Genomic DNA, 22,513 nt, shown 5'->3' with positions numbered 1-22,513 from the left:
ATATATCCCATCCATACAAGTGTCAAAAGTGACGTTTCTTAAAAAAAGTCACATTTCTCACTTGTTTGACCCTGACATATCCCATCCATACAAGTGTCAAGAGTCACGTTTCTTCAATACGTCACTCTTGTCACTTGTTTGACACTGACATAGCCCATCCATATATGTCAAAAGTGACGTTTCTTTAAAAAAAGTCACTTTTGTCACTGACATATCCCATCCATACAAGTGCCAAGAGTGACGTTCCTACAAAAACGTCACTTTTGTCACTTGTTTGACACTGACATAGCCCATCCATACAAGTGTCAAGAGTAACGTTTCTAAAAAAAACGTCACTTTAGTCACTTGTTTGACACTGACATATCCCATCCATACAAGTGTCAATAGTGACGTTTCATAAAAAACGTCACTTTTGTCACTTGTTTGACACCGACAATCCCATACATACAAGTGTATTAGTGACGTTTCTTAAAAAAAATTCAGCTTTCTCACTTGTTTGACCCTGACATATCCCATCCATACAAGTGTCAAGAGTGACGTTTCTTAAAAAAACGTCACATTTTCACTTGTTTGACCCTGACATATCCCATCCATACAAGTGTCAAGAGTGACGTTTCTTCAAAAACGTCACTTTTGTCACTTGTTTGACACTAACATAACCCATCCATATATGTCAAAAGTGACGTTTCTTTAAAAAAAAGTCACTTTTGTCACTTAGTTGACACTGACATATCCCATCCATACAAGTGTCAAGAGTGACGTTTCTTAAAAAAACGTCACATTTTCACATGTTTGACCCTGACATATCCCATCTATACAAGTGTCAATAGTGACGTTTCATAAAAAACGTCACTCTTGTCACTTGTTTGACACTGACATAGCCCATCCATATATGTCAAAAGTAACGTTTCTTTAAAAAAAGTCACTTTTGTCACTGACATATCCCATCCATACAAGTGCCAAGAGTGACGTTCCTACAAAAACGTCACTTTTGTCACTTGTTTGACACTGACATAGCCCATCCATACAAGTGTCAAGAGTAACGTTTCTAAAAAAAACGTCACTATAGTCACTTGTTTGACACTGACATATCCCATCAATACAAGTGTCAATAGTGACGTTTCATAAAAAAACGTCACTTTTGTCACTTGTTTGACACCGACAATCCCATCCATACAAGTGTATTAGTGACGTTTCTTAAAAAACTTTCAGCTTTCTCACTTGTTTGACCCTGACATATCCCATCCATACAAGTGTCAAGAGTGACGTTTCTTAAAAAAACGTCACTTTTGTCACTTGTTTGACACTGACATAGCCCATCCATACATGTCAAAAGTAACGTTTTTGAAGAAACGTCACTTTAGTTACTTATTTGACACTGACATATCCCATCCATACAAGTGTCAAAAGTGACGTTTATGTTTGAAGAAACGTCACTTTTGACAGTTCATGAACGACCAAAAATCGTGATAGTGATGATCAGTTGAGATACGTCAAATATTAGTTATAGAAACGATATGGATCGGATATATCAGTGTCAACAAGTGTCAAAAGTGACGATTCTTAAAAAAAACGTCACTTTTGCCACTTGTTTGACACTGACATAGCCCATCCATACATGTCAAAAGTGACGTTTCTTTAAATAAAAAAGTCACTTTTGTCACTTGTTTGACACTGACATATTTCATCCATACATGTCAAAAGTGACGTTTCTTTAAAAAAAGTCAATTTTGTCACTTGTTTGACACCGACATATCCCATCCATACAAGTGTCAAAAGTGACGTTTCTTAAAAACAAACGTCACTTTTCTCACTTGTTTGACCCTGACATATCCCATCCATACAAGTGTCAAGAGTGACGTTTCTTCAAAAACGTCACTTTTGTCACTTGTTTGACACTGACATAGCCCATCCATACATGTCAAAAGTGACGTTTCTTTAAAAAAAGTCACTTTTGTCACTTTTTGACACTGACATATCCCATCCATACATGTAAAAGTGACGTTTCTTTAAAAAAAAAGTCACTTTTGTCACTTGTTTGACACCGATATATCCCATCCATACAAGTGTCAATAGTGGCGTTTCATAAAAAAACGTCACTTTTCTCACTTGTTTGACCCTGACATATCCCATCCATACAAGTGTCAAGAGTGACGTTTCTTCAAAAACGTCACTTTTGTCACTTGTTTGACACTGACATAGCCCATCCATACATGTCAAAAGTGACGTTTCTTTAAAAAAAGTCACTTTTGTCACTTTTTGACACTGACATATCCCATCCATACATGTAAAAGTGACGTTTCTTTAAAAAAAAAAGTCACTTTTGTCACTTGTTTGACACCGATATATCCCATCCATACAAGTGTCAATAGTGGCGTTTCATAAAAAAACGTCACTTTTGTCACTTGTTTGACACTGACATAGCCCATCCATACTTGTCAAAAGTGACGTTTCTTTAAAAAAAAGTCACTTTTGTCACTTGTTTGACACTGACATATCCCATCCATACAAGTGTCAAGAGTGACGTTTCTTAAAAACACGTCACCTTTCTCACTTGTTTGACCCTGACATATCCCATCCATACAAGTGTCAAGTGACGTTTCTAAAAAAAAACGTCACTTTAGTCACTTGTTTGACACTGACATATCCCATCCATACAAGTGTCAAAAGTGACGTTTTTATTTGAAGAAACGTCACTTTTGACAGTTCATGAACGACCAAAAATCGTGATGTTAAATATTATTATCAGTTTCGTACGGTAGTCCCCACGCTAGCCCAATGCGGATTGGGGACTTCACATATACCTTTGAATTTCTTCGCGGTACGGTAGACTTTTTAAACTTAGGTCAGCTAAACGTGGGACACATGTCGTTACAAGTTTCGCAATTTATACATTTTAAACTTAGGTCAACTGGACGTAGGAAAAAAGGTCGTTAATATTTTCGTGCACTAGCAGACATTTAATTGCTGGTGACTGTACGCGTACGCTCGTATAAAACGCTACTCTGTAACCGCCCTAAGATACCTTCATCCTATCCAATCCGTTGCTTTGCGGCCGTGCGGCCTTGAGGTATCGCCATCGCTTCCCCTCCCGCCCCGCGCCGATCATTTAAATAATTTAACGATAGCCATTTTTACAATTGTGACAAAAGCTCATTGTATTAATAGGAGATTCTTTGACGTTGTGATAACATTAATTACAGGCTGTATGGTGCATTAAAAAAATATACTGTAGAATTAATGCGCGTGGGGTAAAATACGTTATAATTGTTTAAAAAATAGTAAAAATAAAATCCCCTGGTTTTTTATTTTATTAGATTGAGTAGAATAATTGGCGTAACAATATAGTGGAAAATCACCAAGTGTTTAATTAATGTTGTATTGTAATTATTTATTTCAAACATTTTTATTGCTCGTGACGTATGCACCACTAAAACAGTGGTGCATATTTTACTTACAGTGTAAAATATGTAGTTATGCCTTTTGAACAAAAAATCGCTACTGTAGAATTTGATGTTTACATCTTTTTAAAAACTAAATTTTTAATTTTTTTTTCCCAAAAATCTCAATATATTTTTTAGAGATTACTTTACACATACATTCACAAAATAGTGTTCTATTATATTCCAAACACAAATATACTGTAGGATATAATGTGATGCTCTCGAACAATTTAAAGTTTAGTAACCGGCCTAATACTAGTAGTCGAGTATATTGACAGCTGAACCAATAAAAAAAATCGAATTCAAAATTTAAAAAAAAATGCAAACAGGGTTCTTTTACAAGTAAATAACTAAATACAGCATTTACAGTGGCATGATTTAGTGAAAAATACATAATAAGGTAAACGTACTGGTCATGTCATCTTGAAACTTAAGTCATTGTCAATAGAGGTGACAGTAGGTTATTGTCATCTATTGGGCATTAGTATGTCGAGCATTAGTACGATTACCTTACTCGTAGCAACTAATTTACACAACGGTTAAGTATAAATATATTCCGGCGACGTGATTCACATTTTCTTAATAAATGTAGTTTGTTTTGCTTTATTAATTCATCTTAATTTAAGCTATCAAGCGACTTAAAAACATTTAAGGTAAAGATACTGGTGCTCTACGCGGTCCCAGTACATTTCATCTTGAAACTTAAGTCATTGTCAATAGAGGTGACAGCAGGGTGTCATCTATTGGGCATTAGCATGTCGAGTACTAGTACGTTTACCTTACAGAAAACAATGTAGAGTTAGACCAAGAAAAGTCTGCAGCGATTTTGATAGCCCACGCAGTGCAAGTGTTATTTACACGTCATAAATTCATAGAAGTTTGACGTTTAAAATGACACTTGCACTGCGTGGGCTATCAAAATCGCTGCAGACTTTTCTCGGTCTGACTCTACAGTATTTCTTAATCTTCAACAAGGAACCAATCTTTGCGTAAAAACATAAAACAACTAAAGAAGTAATTTGAAAGTGAAATAAGTGTGCAATATTTTTACTCCACACTATTTGCGCCACCGATCGGATTTGCAACGGTGGCCTAATCCAAGTAATTAGTGATGAAAATCTCTTCAGCATCTATTTAGAGTCTGTCTAGTCTACGGTAACTTTGCAAAGTGAGGCAGTGTCATTATAAAGTTCATATTTTCATAGTGACATCAATAATGTAATGACATCGCCACACTATAGTTGCAAATACATATATGTAGAGTTAGCTTAGTTTCAATTTTACTATAGTTGGTTAAACCAAATTTGTCACTTGTCAGTAAATAAGAACAAAAGAACTATACTCATCCTTATATATTTTTCTTTTGGGTGCTAGTACTAGTGTAAGACAAAGATAGTATGCTTCTCTTATGTCTATGTTTTATTGAGACAGTCCTTTGACAAACTATACACAAAAAAAAACTTAAGTATAAATGGCTGACTTCATGTCTCAATGAGTTTTGTACCAATAAATAATTTACGGTTAAATTTTTAGTGTTCCGTCCAAAACTTTGTTCACGGAACACTTGGGATCACTTCGGTCTTGCAAATCGGTTAAATGTGTTTTTTTCACTACCTATTTTCTTGTTATCTTGTCTTGTTATTGAGAAACTATACAATAGCTTTTTAAAATAAAATAGTAATGATACATTATCATTAATGTTTAATGAACTTACTAGTATTTTTCATTCTGAAGGTTTTTCTTGTTTTACCTTAGGTAAGTGAAGTTCTTATACAGCGTATTATCTTTCAATATTAAATAATGAGTAATGACATAGTATGCTATATGATTTCACTATTGTAAGTTATGCTTTGTCATCTATTTAAATAGTTACTAATTCATGTCCCTTACCTCGTTATCGTTATGACCTATCTTTAAATAATGTATGGCCTTAACGTTACTGCATACCATTTTGATAGATAGATAGATAAACCATTTATTAGCACACACGTACTTAAGGGCATTGACGTATATCTCAGGACTGGCCTTACGGGCAATATGAATGGGACCAGTAAGTACAGCGGTGTGACAGCGCTACAACGCGATTGCTTGATGAGTTCGTATCACGCGCGCGATTGTTTGCAACTGCATGGTTGGCTCGAATACGTGAGTGACACCGCTGAACTAGTACCATTTTTGGTGCCCGTAAGCCCCGTCCTGAGATATACTGTACGTCAATGCGTAAGGGCAGGTGAGGGTAAAATAGCTAAACATTAGGTACCTACGAGTATATAGATACATTTGTAATTTGTATTCTCTTTGTCTCGAACGTATATATCAGTAAGTAAGTACAATTGTCGCCACAAAAACATTTTGATCTGGATTTGTTATGGATATGATCTGTCAGAAGTGATATTTCTTTAAATAGAAACGTCACTTTCAGATCAAACTCATTTCAGACACAAATGCAGATCAAATTCACAACATGCTTTTACAGTCAGAATAGGCCTCTTTGTATGTGTTGTATCGATATCGACAAGGCTTGCCTAAGATGAGAGTGCCTTTTTTCCGTTGTGCGGTGAGAACAGTAAATGCACATTATTCGTGTACTATCGACGGCCATTATGTAACGTTACATTTACACCGGCGCTATCGTTAGGGTTGTCAACTAACAGTTTTTAGTTTATTTATATGTTATTTTAATTTTATTTGAGTCGTCCTTTGTAGTCATAATGAATTAATTTTAATTGAATGTCATCTTGTCGTGACATCAAAATCTTAAACTTAATGTTATAACTATTCTAAAATTGTATTGCTATTTATTTAAGTTTTATTGCACTAAATATGAAAATAATATCAAATCATGACGTCTCAGTAAAGACAATTACTCCATTCAAGCCAGTAATAGACAATGAGAATCGTCATAATAGTCTGTTAATTGAGAAAATGAACTTGTTTACAGTTTTTATCTGCAATTAAAATATTGCTGGAGATAAACGGCGTAATGTCGCGGGGAAGACCTTTGGTTTTCATTGTACTTGGTTCAAAAAGTCTTACTAGAAAAACTTTAACTAATCGCTCAAAATTCATTAAGTAATTACTTTGGTCATTATCATGCCATGTATGAATGTAAGCTTGGTGGTCTTGGTGTTTTTATACAATGACGGCGTTGACGTTGGCAAATAAAATAATAGTTCTCCAATCCAATGGTTAACGTGTACTTAACGTAGCGTAGATTATGGACGTTTTCAAATCCATAGGTGTCACGAGCTCACGAGCGCGCTGCTATATTTTATAGGTATAAACAATTCACTGTTTACAGGTTCCGACACGGTTAACACCATTTTTTGCTAAAAAAAACATTACAGAACTAGTCATTGATTAAACCATTTGCAATTGACAACCCTAAATATGCCCCAATTTGCTCAACAGACTTTTTGCCTTTTACAGTAACGAACGATATGTCGCAAAAGTGTCTTTGTGGTTTTTAGTGCACTTTAATTCAATTATGAATAATATGAAACACATGTGATTGAGTATGAGTAGGCGTAACTGACGTAAATTACACCTATAACCAATTAGGTACTTAGTACTTACACCGTTTAAAACACAAATTATAAGCCTTTCATTTTTATTTTGTTGCACGGATTCAGGTTTAATTTAAGAGATTTGCAATATACCTACTATTTTGGTGACGGGAACGGGCCAAATCATTACTTAGGCATCTACTCTTATTAAAAATATTATTTTTAATATGACGTAATCATGATAGAATTGTGATAAATCCTCTTCGTATAATTTCATTCCCTTTATGTAATATGTTGTGGCGTTAAATAAATGTATTTTCTTTCTTTCTTTCTATATGAGATTTTGGTAATTTAAATTAAAGTGCCTTTGTTTGTAGCTGCCATACATGTAATGCCATCGACAAAAGTGGTAGTTCTGGCGGAATGCACCACGTTAAGGTAAGATAACCTACACCACCAGTTTCCTCCACCGTCACCGTCTATACGGATACGAACCAGAAATGCAAATGTCGGATGGTATCCGAGACGGCAATTAGATCTACATAAAACATAGGTCCTTTATATCGATCTTTTACTTTATTGTACCCGCCTAATGACGTATGAGCTGATATCCTAGCCCTGGCTAGCCGCAACTACGGCTCCTCTCTTTGTAATAAAGTTTTACAAAAACTTCTTCTCGCTTACTTTTCTCGCTTATTTTTAGCAACGAAAAGTAGACATAGATATATGTTACGTTAATGTTCATGGTAAGTTTCATGTAATTTTAACTTTTTAATTCAAAATGAAAGCTTAATTTCGATTGTATTATGAGAGCAGCTTTTGGCGGCGGTTTGTGTAACTTTTAAGCGATAAATGAAGGCCCCTTTCGGCCTCTCAAGCTTACAATCTTCACTACGACTCCCTTCACTGTACGTTTTATTGTTATAAATACGAACCAGAAATGCAGATGCATCCGTAATGACAGCAATTAACAGCTACATAAAACATGGCGAATGTATTATTCAAGCGACGTCTTCATTCCCTGGGAAGTGTCGCTTTGCTAATGACTGTGATTCAAATAACACGTCTTCAGACGCATTATGTACACAAATTATAGACTTAACACATCTGACTGTTGTAGATCTTATAGCTTTGACATAGGGTTTAAAAAGGGTGAATTAATTCTGTAAATAATTAAATAAATTATAGATGTACGCACGACGCATGAACGAAAATGCAGGGTGAGGAGTGAGGAATGCATGTTTATGAGGCGTGAATAAGTTTGTTATAGTGATCAGTTTTAAGGACTCTTAAGGTGTTTTTTTTATTATAATAGGTATACCTAGAGTTGGACAAAGCCAACTCTGCATGACATTTGCAATGATAAAATGTCATCATTAATGAATTAAATTAAATTGTTATTTACTTCAGTCGATGTGCACGTAAAAATACGAATATTAGTCATTAAACTCATTAATCATAAGTTTTATACCCTTCGTAAAAATAATCTCCCCAGCAGTATGCATAACGTAGAGGCCATTTAAGCTAAGTGGCCTAAGTGACAAAGTGAGGGTGTTATTATAAACGTCATGGGCTTTTTCTAAAATAAATATCGAAAACCCGATTCTTTCAAATCTGGACGTTCTTGGGCTCATTCTACTCAGAATCGACAGCACTCTCCATCCCACCATTAAAAAAAGATGTCCGACGTTACATACAAGTGAAAAATTTTCTCATACTAAAAACGTGACGTAATGGAATGGAAATTTTGGGACATCTTTTTCATAGAAATTGGACATTAACCAACTGAAGACGCCAGTTCGAATCCGGCATCTGCCCGGAGGGCTTTGTACGTACCTTTTTCTTCAGTAAATGACATCTATTTCAGTTTATAACAAACAATTATTTCTACATCCAAGATATAGGAGAGGTATGTAAGTATGTTGCGTGAGCATCGAACTGCGTAAATACCCACCTTAAAAACTCAACTACCTTCATTGAATCATTAGACAATAGACTAAAGCGGTCGTGGGAAATAGAAACACGCTTGCCCGCACGTGCTTTTCTCTAAACATATCGATTTACGTTACAAAGTAAAACGACGTAAGGGACATAGAAAAATGTCCTTTACGCCATTTCAGCCAAAGGTCGATATTTTCAGTTGTATGTTTTTTCAAGCATGTATAGTGAGTTTTATTATGTGCGTTTCTGTTGGTTGTAAATTAATAAGTAAATTTTTCAGTTTTAAAGCCAACGAACAGAAAGTTACTTGGTCTTAAAGATAAAAAAAAATAGTGTATTAACCTACCATACAGGCGTTATGTGGATAACAACATGAATGCATCTCCATGTAGACATAAGTAGGTACGAGCAGTTAAAACTATTTTCAGGCGTACGTATCACTGTCATCACTAATCACTACATAGTATAAAACAAAGTCGCTTCCCGCTGTCTGTCTGTCCCTATGTATGCTTAGATCTTTAAAATTACGCAACGGATTTTCATGCGGTTTTATTAATAGATAGAGTGATTCAAGAAGGTTTATGTATATAATTTGTTAACCAATGCGAGGCGGGTCGTTATACATAAAGTTTACTTTTTTTTTAAGTCTCTGTCTGCGAGCTGGCGTTCGGGTAAATGTAGTAAAAGTAGACAATCGAATGAATTTACTTTATTGTATTATTATATAGGCTTACTTGCAAAATGCAATAGATCTCTATTCGGTGTCCCAATCGGGCTTACAAATTACGTTTGACCATACAATTGTTAAAAATCCCATAGAAAGACACTTATAATGCATTATATATTTGCATAACAAAGCAACTTTTTTGACCAATAAAACAGTGAATGACGTAGCTCATGTTCCATTTTTTACGGCAACTATCTAACAATTATGTTATATAATAAACAATATTTCGTTCGGATTAAGATAAAGGGCTCGCTTTCGTTGGTTAACCGATATTGCATTTGCGTTTAACTTGAACTTGAGGTTTCTTTTGGAAAACCGGCGTTTCACCTGCGGTCGGGTGACTCGGGTGCAGTGAACCGATTAACGGTTTACTTAAATGCTTACCAATAATAACTTTTTTGGCTGTGTGCTCTGAAGAATTATTTGACATGGTGCCAACGGCCGTTTTATATCATCGCATCGCTTGCGGTGGTGGTCATCCTCAATTCCTTACACCCTACAACCTAAATGGTTATGCAACTTTGTGGACATCATAAAATAAACGGACTACAAAGCCTTATTTTCATACTGTACCTATACCTGTACCATCTGTATGAAGAAAAATATGTATATCCAATTCGTTAACTTTTTTAATGTACACAGAAAAGACGCCGGGTTTCCCGAAAGTTTTTTACCCAGCTATCTTTCCGTCCAACCCGTCTGTCAGCGGCTTAGTTTAAAGGCTCTTAAGAGCCAACAGGAGTGGTCATTTCTCCATACAAACGTACTCGACTGTTTCCACCGTGGGTTTTGAAGCTAGAGCAATGATTTTTTCAACACAGATTAATATTGTCAATATCTGTGTCGGACCGTTTTGCTTTTTTTGATATTTTAGTTTTTTAAGGCGCTAGAGCCCTTCAAAAATGGCCAAAATGGCCTAATTGACTATACCGCAATGAGAGGCGTGCTATTCAAAACTGACATCAATTAGTCAAAAAAGCAAAACGGTCCGACACAGATAATGTCATAATCATTTAGATTTCCAAATTTGGTTACGATTGGTTAAGTTTTGGAGGAGGAAACAGTCGAGTACGAAACCTCGATTTTTGATATTTTTACGCAGGATTTTTCGCCTTGTCCTTATCGCACTAGTTTTAGGAGCCGCTTCCGTTAGCGAGACGGGTATATTTACCTAAAATATTTAAATCTTAGCTCCTGTTGGCTCTTAACATAATTATACATACTTGATTATAATCTAAACAACTGTAATTAGGATAGACTTACGTCTGCAATGAATGAGCAACTTGTACCTAGATATTTTTAATGAAGTACAGTAAACGAAACGTAATCTACATGTCATGATTTTAAGAATAAATAAAGGATGACTCACGCTAGACCAGGACGATGCTTCCGACATGTCATTTTCTATAACGGCTTATCGGTGATCACGTGGTGCTTTCCATATAAAACGAAGCGCCGGAAGCTCCGGCCCGGCCCCGGCCCGGTCTAGCGTGAGTCATCCTCTATCTATGCCAATAAGGTTATAGGCTATAACCCATCCGTGTTTATTTCCATAGTAAACAAATCGATAATCTCGCCAGGAATCTTGGCTCCGTCACGACAAAGTTCCTCGGTATTTTTGCGGTTAGTTCTTTAGATAAGTATTTACCTACCTTTAGCACGAACGTTACGAGCAATACACATTGTGACTGTGATTGCTTACGAAATGGAAACCTACTTATACCTTGGTATAGGTCTATCAGTGGCGGAGCATCCATAGAATAGAACTCGATTATCTCAGGGTGGCCTAGTTTGAGACAATTGAGCATCTCTTTCGCAGGTTTCAAAGAAAAAACTTGCTACATTAGCAATGGTAGGTATTTTTCATTGGGAGATTTAGAGTAGAATGCTTTTATGTTGAAATATGGTAAGCATGTATTATAGGTATACAATAATAGTGACGAAACTAATATCGATAACATAGCGTAAGTCACTTTGTCCTTTACGTCAATCGAGCATGGATATATGCACGCATGAATATGTGATAGATAAATAAATTATAAAACTAAATCTGTCGATCCATTTTGGATAGGTATACATTCATTGATTGTAAATGATGACATTTATTTGTATTCAAAAACGTAATATCTGGGTGACCGAGGTTCGCTCGGAAAACATATAAATACTCGAAAATGCGCGTTTTCCCAGAGATAAGACCTAGCTAGATCGATTTTTCGCCCCCGAAAACCCTCATATAGCAAATTTCATCGAAATCGTTAGAGCCGTTTCCGAGATCCCCGAAATATATATATATATATATATAAATAAATAAATATATAAATAAACAAGAATTGCTCGTTTAAAGGTATTAGATAGATAGATAGGTATCTAGTCACGGGTAATCACGGGTAAAGAATGAACGCCCAACATGTAAAAAACAGCTAGGTACCTATTTACGAGTATAATTATATTGTAATATTTTGGATGTTATAATTATTTAATTGATAATAATACGTAGACTAAAATGCACAAACAAAGAATTATAAAAAAAGGGTTAGTCTTTATTAGAATCTAGACTATTTTCACCCCACACATTGTAATAAACTGCCGATTAAAAAAGTTCATTGAATTCGCCACCAGTTCCTAGGAAGTCAGACTAACAATAGTCTCCGGCGCAGCGGAGTGTCACCGACGTAATTCTTGTGCAACTAATATGCCATTATCTGTGCATTCTATTAGCTGCGCGAGCGCAAACCTAATGAGGTTATAAACCCGCAGATTATAAATGGTTCCAAGTGTCACGACCCCGAAAAGACTGCAGTCTGTGGTTTATATTTTTTTTTGTTATGTCTGACTCTGAGCATATACTCTGAGGGGTGTATATGTAGGTTACACCAAAGAGATCAGTGTACTTGATTATTTTTTTAGAAAGCTCTTTGACCCATTATTTTTCACTGTTAAATAGCAAACGGTGCCGCCAACGCCATCTACACGAGTATAGGCAAAGGTGTGGCGCCATCTATTCGAGTATTGTTTTCCTTGATTTCCGAGGCACGTTTTTTCCTTAGACTTTACTTATCTTATACGCAGTTGACATATATCTTTGGTTATATACTATAGGTACTGAATTCGCCATTTATGCATTCTCCAAAATCTAGGAGACGGCAGATTATTTTTATGCTTTTTCGGGTTTCGGCACTCGTCCTTGGCCGCATTATTAGATATATAATATATAATATCTTGGCGACCGAGCTTTGCTCGGAAAACAAACAAAAACTCAAATATGCGCGTTTTCCCAGAGATAAGACCTAGCTAGATCGATTTTTCGCCCCCCAAAACCCCCATATAGCAAATTTCATCAAAATCGTTAGAGCCGTTTCCGAGATCACCGAAATATATATACATATAAATAAATAAATAAACAAGAATTGCTCGTTTAAAGGTATAAGACATATATATATATATATATTATATTATATGTTTTAGAATTATGTACATCCTTTTCAATATCGTTGACATTTAGCTATTCCAATATAATCGTGTCAATAAACTCGGTGGGTTAGTGCCGACCGAGGATGAGTCAAGGCGTGCATTTAGGGTTGGCACTAATGTATAAATAATAAATTTACTAATTTATAGGACATTCTGACACAAAGGGGTCATCCATTATTTATTTAATCGTATGGCAAACATGTTGTAAAAATAGATACAAATATAATTATAATTAGATTAATTATTACATCAGACAAAATTTCAATTTTTTTAGACCTTCCCTCCCCCCTTGTCACACTTTTTATAGGAAAAAGAAAAGTCGTTAATACGTACTGTCACATGACCCCTAAGCCCCCCCCTCCCCCCAACCCTAATGTTATGACGTAATATGTAGATGGACCCAAATTGACTATTTAAGCCTTTTTTGTAAAACTGAAATTAATTAACCTTAAGTAAAATAAAAATACCTCATAGTAAATTGAAAATTTGGCAAACGATGAAGACATTTGGTAAAAATTGGCTTTCAGACGACTTTATACTAAAAAAATCATTTCGGAAATACCCAGTTGCTACTCGTTTAAAAACACTTCGTAATGTGTAAAATAATGTGGCGTGTCGGCAACCCTACAAAATGAAGCAATTGTAGGACGCAGGCGCATCAGTTATGCAAGGACGCGAGCTTTTACCGGCAAGCCCATTGCTTTTACTGCTATATCACTTTTGGTTTAAAGTGACAACCCTAATGAATGAGGCAATCATAGGATGCATCACCTGTCTTTTTCTGTGTTAAAATATAAGAGGGACGGGTAGTCTATCTCGCCGCGCGACACTGTCGCGTCAATCATGTGCTAGGGGTGCAGGGGGCTTAGCAAAGATGACAATCATTGATAGAAAATGCTACTTAATCGAAACTTACCCCCTTATTCATAAACGCGCTACAAACCTCTATTAGCTAATAATCGTTTGTCCTTATCTGTCATTTTGACTTATGTATTGGTAAGTAAGGGACTTTTCGTAGCAATAATAGTACTACCGTACAGAGAGGACACTTCTTACAAAACCGAAGTTTGACAGCGATTAAGGATCGAATCATGCAGTCCCTTTCTAATGTATGGCACTATCCCTATGGCCATTTAGGGTTGTCAAAAGTCAAGTCACTATCTTACCTGTGGTCGTGCACATAAAGGTACGTCAAGTTGTGCCAACCCTAATAATTGCTCAGAGCAATGCTGAGCCGAACGGAGCCGAGAAAGCCCGAAAGGAGGAGTGTCACCTCACTGCCAATACAATATATCTTTTCGTTTGGCGTTTGTCGACCAAGGTACCTCATAGGTCGAGTCATGCTTCATGCTACAGTTTGTATTGTATAATATGATAATGTAGAGCCCTAGGGGCCCGAGGCTATCATTGTACGACATTATTTCCGCCAAAGCTTTCAATTACGATTAGATAAATACAGCATAGTAAATTTCTTCTGTCCACAGGCGGAGGCCGCTATACTATAGTTGAGTGGTGTTATTATTATCATAGAGTAATTTAAGTAAACTTACTTTTACTTATACAATTTTTCTATGTTTTGACGATCTTATTGTGAATTTATTAGTATTAAATTTGATCTGCATAATAATTCAATACTACCTATTATCATCTATATTTACATCAATAAATTACTCTGAAAATTAGCTTATGATAAAGTAATTATATGTATAAGTAGCTACTATTCATAAGTCCTTGTTGCTAGGTCTACATGAATAAAGTATATATTTTGATTGATTGATTGGAAAGAGTGGTAATTCCATACATCAGTTTTCTTGGCAAAACGCGAGTTATTTCGTAGTCGCCATCTAACGTCAAGTACCAACAATTTACAATTAATATTATAAGCAGAAGGAGTTGAACATAGACTTCCGGTGCATCTGGTTATAATATTAGGTGAAAATTGTTGAGCATTAGAGTTTGCCGCGACATCTATTGTCAACTAGCAGAACTGAGATATTGTCCGCTACTTGACGCTAATCTAGCGTCAATGACGCTAGATGTCGACTACGAAATAACTCGCGTTTTGGTAAGAAAACTGATGCATGGAGTTACCGCTATTTCTTTACTTATATTTCTCTATGATTGTTATAACGGTAGCGAGTGTTATCAAAACAAGATCAAATTGACACCAATTCTGAGAGTTCAAATCGTCGAATTGGCATCAAGAACGTGTCACGTGACAATGAACAATGGACAAACATACAGTTACTTTGATCTCATATATATTCAATTGGACAACAATCGCTTACGGTTTCTTTTGACACATGACATGACTTGCAGCCATTGTCGGTACGATGATAAAGCTTGGAAAATTAAAAGAAAATACAAATATAAAATATTATAAAATATATATTATATTATTTAAATATTTGGATAAGGTGATCGCTCTTTTTAAGGTTCAGTATCCAAAGGGTAAAAAAGGGACCCTATTACTAAGACTTCGCTGTCCGTCTGTCTATCCGTCTACCTGTCTGTATGTTACCAGGCTGTAACTCAGGAACCGTGACAGTTGAAATTTTCACAGATGATGTATTTCTGTTGCCGCTATAACAACAAATACTAAAAACATAATAAAATAAATATTTAAGTGGGGCTCCCATACAACAAACGTGATTTTTTGTTATTTATAGCGTAAAGGACGACTCACGTTAGACCGGGCCGTGTCCGGGTCGGAGCTTCCGGAGCTTCGTTTTCTATGGAAAGCATCACGTGATAACCTGTCATCTGTCATAGAAAAGTAAGTGCCGGAAGCTCCGGCCCGGACACGGCTCGGTCTAACGTGAGTCATCCTTAATAGTAGGAAACCCTTCGTCCGACTCGCACTTGGCCGGTTTTTTTTTAAAGATCTGCCCATGCCAAAACTGATTGTTTTCGACCGACGACCGCACAACTTCTTTACCATGATAATCCCAAAAAAAACCGGTCCCTCTTTGATTAACATAGTTAGAAAAAAAATATGGTAGTCTACCTCGCCGCGAGATACTGTCGCCCCAATCATATGCTAGGCCTACTGTACAATCAGCAGCAGAACTTGCTAAGCGGACGAGGTGTTCAAAATTACCTTGACGCGCTCTTATTCTCTTAAAAATAAAGTCGCGTCAAGATCATTTTGAACACCTCGCCCGCTTTAATAGTAACTTCTGCTGCTGACTGTACAGTTGAGTTGAGTCACTCGCGACACAATACACGTGGCCCTTTAGTAGGATAATTTTTAGGGTTCCGTACCCAAAGGGTATTAACGGGACCCTATTACTAAGACTCCACTGTCCGTCTATCTGTCTGTCGTCACCAGACTGTATCTCATGAACCGTGACAGCTAGGCAGTTGAAATTTTCACAGATGATGTATTTCTGTTGCCGCTATAATAACAAATACTAAAAACCTAATAAAATAAATAAATATTTAAGTGGGGCTTGGGGCTCCCATACAACAAACGTGATTTTTTTGTTATTTATAGCGTAATAGTACGAAACCCTTCGTCCGACTCTCACTTGGCCGGTTTTTTTAAAGGATCTGCCCACGCCAAATCTGATTGTTTTCGGCCGACGACCGCACAACTTCTTTACCATGATAAACCCTAAAAAAGCGGCCAAGTGCGAGTCGGACTCGCCCATGAAAGGTTCCGTATTTAGGCGATTTATGACGTATACAAAAAAACTACTTACTAGATCTCGTTCAAACCAATTTTCGGTGGAAGTTTACATGGTAATGTACATCATATATTTTTTTTAGTTTTATCATTCTCTTATTTTAGAAGTTACAGGGGGGAGGACACACATTTTACCACTTTGGAAGTGTCTCTCGCGCAAACTATTCAGTTTAGAAAAAAATGATATTAGAAACCTCAATATCATTTTTGAAGACCTATCCATAGATACCCCACACGTATGGGTTTGACGAAAAAAAAATTTTTGAGTTTCAGTTCGAAGTATGGGGAACCCCAAAAATTTATTGTTTTTTTTTCTATTTTTGTGTGAAAATCTTAATGCGGTTCACAGAATACATCTACTTACCAAGTTTCAACAGTATAGTTCTTATAGTTTCGGAGAAAAGTGGCTGTGACATACGGACGGACAGACAGTCGGACAGACGGACAGACAGACAGACAGACAGACATGACGAATCTATAAGGGTTCCGTTTTTTGCCATTTGGCTACGGAACCCTAAAAACCTGTCCTTTTTTATTTATAATTAACATAGTAAAAGACGGGTAGTCTACCTCGGCGCGAGATTCTGTCGCGCCGAGGTAGATAGGTAGATTATTAGGGTTGCCAACCGTACTATATTATATAGTATTGTACTATATTTTGGCTCTCTGATATACTTTTGGAAAAATATATAGTACCTACGCTAAAATACTATATTTCCGATTAAACGTATATATTACACTTATGTTTAGTATTTTATCTAAAAGTACTATATTTTTTTGAAATGTACTATATAATATTTTTGATGCCTTATTCTGGAAAATACTACTTATATTCCACCAAAAAATAGTTGGCAGCCCTAAGGTAGGTACACGTGGCCGTAAGTCGGGTAATTTTTGAGCTCTAGTCAGTCTTCAATATTTATTGTAGTTCATTGATTTCAATGTATTTGAACAATGAATTTTTAATTAGGGTACGTCATGCCCCAACTGTCGGAAAAGCACGTCAGTGTTAACGGGCCGGCCTTAATCTGAGAGCATTAAAACGGATGGATGTAACGGAAACCAAAGGATGTAACGGACGCTGACAGGGCTTGGAATAAAGCAAACAGGGCTATAACAGCGAAAATCGAAGTTCGCAAATTGAGGGCATATTTCTGTGTCACTCTAATTACGCCTTCATTGGAGTAAAAGAGTAAGATCCCGCAATTTGCGAATTTCGGTTTTCGCGGTAGCCGCTCTGAGGAATAAAACTACTACGCTACAACTACTACCTTTTATTTTTGCATTTATGTTTTCCTTTTACCAATATCACCTTGGGGGTGAAAAGGGGGGGGGGATATTAACTATGGAATTGGTAAATCGAAATGCTAATTTTACGCAGATGAAGTCGCGGAAGAAGTCAAATGTAGAAACATTTGACTTCTTTGACGTCGTATCGGACATCCGATATCGGGTCGGAAATGTGAAAACGCTCTTAAGCCCCATCCACACTCGCGTTCGCGGCTTCGCGCCGCGATTCGCGCACGAGTGTGGAGGGGGCTTTAGAATTTAGAATGCACATCCATCGATCAATATCAGACATCAGATAGGATCTGTGGCTCGCGACCAAAACCTTTATTCACAGTTCGATGAACTGGAGAATTTAACATGTTTTAACGGCAACTCGTGACATGACGATTGACGATGACGACCACATAACATGTTCTCTTTTATTCAACTGTCGAATTTTGGTAATTTTGTAATTTAATTCAAGTATTACAATTATTTATTTATTTAAACATTATTGCACAAAATCACAAAGAACATGTGCAAATGGTGGACTTTATGCCAAATGATATTCTCTACCAGTCAACCATAGGGCCAAACAGAGATAAGTTAGGGTTTATTTATGTAGCGATTTTAAGGCGAACGTTTCAAAATTATGGCTTATTTCCATCATAAAATTTTGCGATGGGACAATCCCAAACCCATTAATAAATATAGAAACACCACCCACCATATGGTGGAAAGATTTGCTGGCTATGGATGAGGTCTTGGTGGCTCTGATGGCAGAGCGCTAGAGTATCGATCCGAGGCCGTGAGTTCAAGTCTCACCTAAATTTAAAAGTGGAAGAATTACTGTCTTTTAAACTTATTCTAAGCTTAATATAGAAACTATTATTTTGCGTTAGTCACCTTACGACTGATAACTACCTTTTTTGTCAGTTCTGTAAGACCCATAGCCAATTAATTTAATTCAATTAATAGGTAAGTAGATAGGTACCTGTAACTTATTAGTTATTAAATTTTTCGGTCAAGTGACATAACCACCGACGAAGAGTGCAATATGTTTATGATATGACATAATAATAACCGGCAGTGACAATGGCCTTCTTTAATAACTGCGTGATTGAATTTGACTTGTTATCATTACAGCCCTGTTGAAACCGGGTGCATTATAAACAGGCTCCTGTCAAAAAAATTTTTTTAGGTACCTACTTGCTTTAGGGACTATTCCGTCTACTAGCGTTTTTCTCGAATAACGAACAAAATTTATAATTTCATTGACAAAGCAGCGTTTGCTTATAGTTTCAGCAATCAAAAGCAGATATACGCTCGTGGACGGAATAGTCCCTATGACGGAATTAGCCACATTGTCCTTATATAAAATACCTACGTTAAAAATGAATTTTAGGCTAATAAAATATGAATACCTATTACTTACCTTTTAGAATAATAAAGACTATAGAGTAAAAATATATCTACCTACGTTTGCGGGCGTGTACATATTTAACCCCCGTATGCCTAAGCACTATAATCGGTGAGAAAAATGGCTAGAACTATTTTCACTGCTTAAACAATAACATTATCTGATATTAAAAATAACTGGCTAACCTAGGCTATAACCGCGAAAATCGAAGTTCGTAAATTGCGGGCATCTTTCTCTGTCACTCTAATTACGCCTTCATTGGAGTAAAAGAGAAAGTTCCCCGCAAGTTGCGAATTTCGGTTTTCGCGGTAGCCCCTATGAGCCGATATATATTCTCGTTGTTCATAAGCAAAAATAAATGATTTTAATTAAAATAAACCATTATCTGATATTAAAATACAATAGAATTAAGTAGCTGCATCCTCGTTGATAGAGGTCGTAATATTTAGTAAAAACAGCCGTCACAGTTGGTTGATGGGAATCATTGTCGGATCATGCTTCCGACAAATCCGACACCAAGGCTTGAGGCTTCTACGGACCTTGCAACAAATGCGCGATTTTAGATAATTGCTGGCTAATTAGGAGCGACGAATACAATTTATCAACCGAATGCTGCAATGTATTACAAATCGCAAGCGATTATCGGCGACGTCTGGAGAGACACAATAAACAGTTCAAGGTCTAATAAAATTATTTATTTCATTAAAAGACGACCGTCTTTTAGTCTTTTGTTAATTGTTCACCTAAGGGCTAAATCTGTACCTATTGTAAAGTCTATTTTTTTTATTCGGTAGACTAAAATGACATTTCATATTATGAAATGTTATTTTATGTTCATATTATGAAATGTCATTTTAGTCTACCGAATAAAAAAATAGACTAAGATAAAAACACATTTGTACTTTTTTTCTTGCGTAAAATTTTTAGGACTTTGAAACAGGAATGAGGTTTGAATGATGTTTTTTTTTATCTAAAGTACCTAGCTACTTAATATGAGTAGAAATAAAATTGAGGTACCTATAAAAAATCCTGAATTTGATTTACACTTTTTTAGGAACGTTGTATTGTGTGTTATTGCAGTCGAACTTTCACACGAACTAAATTATCTCGATTTTATTATAACTTAGTCCCCGATTTTGTAATACAAAAATATCACTTAATTAATTTTAATTTCATATAAATCCCACGTACCTTATATTTCATTTTTCAAAACACACGCACAAAATGCTAACTCACTAAACAAACTTGAATAAAAAAAAACTTTAATAAATATCGTGAGTGCAGAAAACTCTTTGCAAACTTTTTTTAAGTATCGTAAGTGAAGATCGCGCGCGAAATTGCCGCGCATGCGTACGGCTGCGGCGGCGGATGCAATGGCGATTGGCGTTTGACAGCGGCGCTCGCGAGTTTTGCTTCCCGCCAACTGCGTACATCGACCTGCGCCTTCACCTTACAAATCAAACAACACTATGTCTCGCCGGAGTCGAAGTTCGCAAATTGCGGGCATTTTTCTCTTTCACTCTAATTACGTCTTCATTGGAGTAAAGAAGAAAGATCCCCGCAATTTGCGAATTTCGGTTTACGCGGTAGCCCCTCTGCTGAAATCGTCATTGTTTTGAAAGCTCTGCGTTGTAGATTTCGCCAACCCTCATGGGTCTATCATTTACGACGACCCATCTCGCCTAGCGGGTTGTGACCCTGCCTGTGAAGCCGATGGCCCTGGGTTCGAATCCCGGTAAGGGCATTTATTTGAGTGATGAACACAAATATTTATTCCTGAGTCATGGGTGTTTTCTGTGTATATAAATGTGTTTATCTATTTACTTAAGTATGTATATCAGCATCAGCACCCATCAGCTTGCTTAATTTATCTGTCTAAGATGTCCTCATATAAATATTAATTTATCAATTTCGAAGAAAATCTCTATGATTTTATTATCCGGCCTGCTCACTAGATTCGTTTGTGAATTGCGAGTAATCTTACCGTGAGTTTGACGTTTACGCTAGCGAATGCGTAAAATAACTCACATTGCTTCTCCCTCGTACTGAAATTGGTGCAAGCGAGATGCACTTTTGAGTTATGTAACGCATTCGCTATCGAATGACAATGCATACTCATTCATTAATGTTTTATAACATTTGTAATCGGAAAATTGTGATCTAGCTAGATTCCGCAAAACATAATCGGACAACCGTTTTCTAAATGTTGTAAAAAAGTTAAACTGTAATGATGTAAAGAATAGTACCTACATAAGGGTACATCTATACTATTATTTAATTACGTTAAGCTACGGAGACTATTCTCATAAGCACGTAGCGCTAATTAGAATACGCTTAATGGATGACGCAAATCCACACGTGTCCACTTCCACTCTTTGTGGTCATCTCGATTTAAAATACCTAATACGTTACCCGTTTTAATATACAGGGTGTTTGGTACATCGTTTTCCAAATAAAACGGCAAATAGGTTGAATCATTTGCTATCTTCTCATACCTAGGAAAAAATGCCCACTGTTTTTCTCACTACCACGCACGTAACAATTTGTAATATACGGAAAACTGGCGTAGAGCTGAAAAAACCGTGCGCTATTTTTTTTCTATGCAAATGACGGAGATGAGAAGATAGCAAATGACTCAACCTATCTGCCGTTTTAATTTGGCAAACGATGTACCAAACACCCTGTATTAGTAGATATTTAAAACTTTATTTCACTGTCCATTCAAATTCTCGTTTCAAAATGAGTCAAATAATTTGTATTTTTTGACGATATCAAAACAGATGCACAACTTTAGTAGATTCTGTCTTCGGTTACCGCGATAGTTTCCTACGTTAAATGTCGACTACGAAATAAGGGCCCGATTCGGATTTTGTAATAGACATCTATTAGATATCTTTTATACATCGCCAAGATACGATAACGATATGTTTAAGATATAACCTGTCAAATTTGACATTTCTGGAGATACTCTTGAACGATTTCCACAAGATATTACTTAGAGATCTAATAAATGTCAAATCTAATTTAGCTTTTAAGATAATTTACAAT

The 22,513-nt window shown here is 36.3% G+C and overlaps 1 protein-coding gene across 1 annotated transcript in view; it reads right to left on the bottom strand.

The window, feature by feature from the left end:
* The window catches only part of LOC134662759 (neprilysin-4-like), a 65,870-nt gene extending 45,191 nt beyond the window's left edge, over nucleotides 1–20,679 (bottom strand). The window contains exon 1 of the mRNA XM_063519046.1: nucleotides 20,657–20,679. Within this exon, the coding sequence (XP_063375116.1) occupies nucleotides 20,657–20,668 (12 nt within the window). The 5' untranslated portion in view covers nucleotides 20,669–20,679. The remainder of the gene's footprint in view (nucleotides 1–20,656) is intronic.
* Between the last annotated feature and the right edge of the window lie 1,834 nt (nucleotides 20,680–22,513).

Source organism: Cydia amplana, chromosome 3 (assembly GCF_948474715.1).
Source record: "Cydia amplana chromosome 3, ilCydAmpl1.1, whole genome shotgun sequence".
NCBI classification, from domain to species: domain Eukaryota; kingdom Metazoa; phylum Arthropoda; class Insecta; order Lepidoptera; family Tortricidae; genus Cydia; species Cydia amplana.
This window is presented reverse-complemented; position numbering and strand designations above follow the sequence as displayed.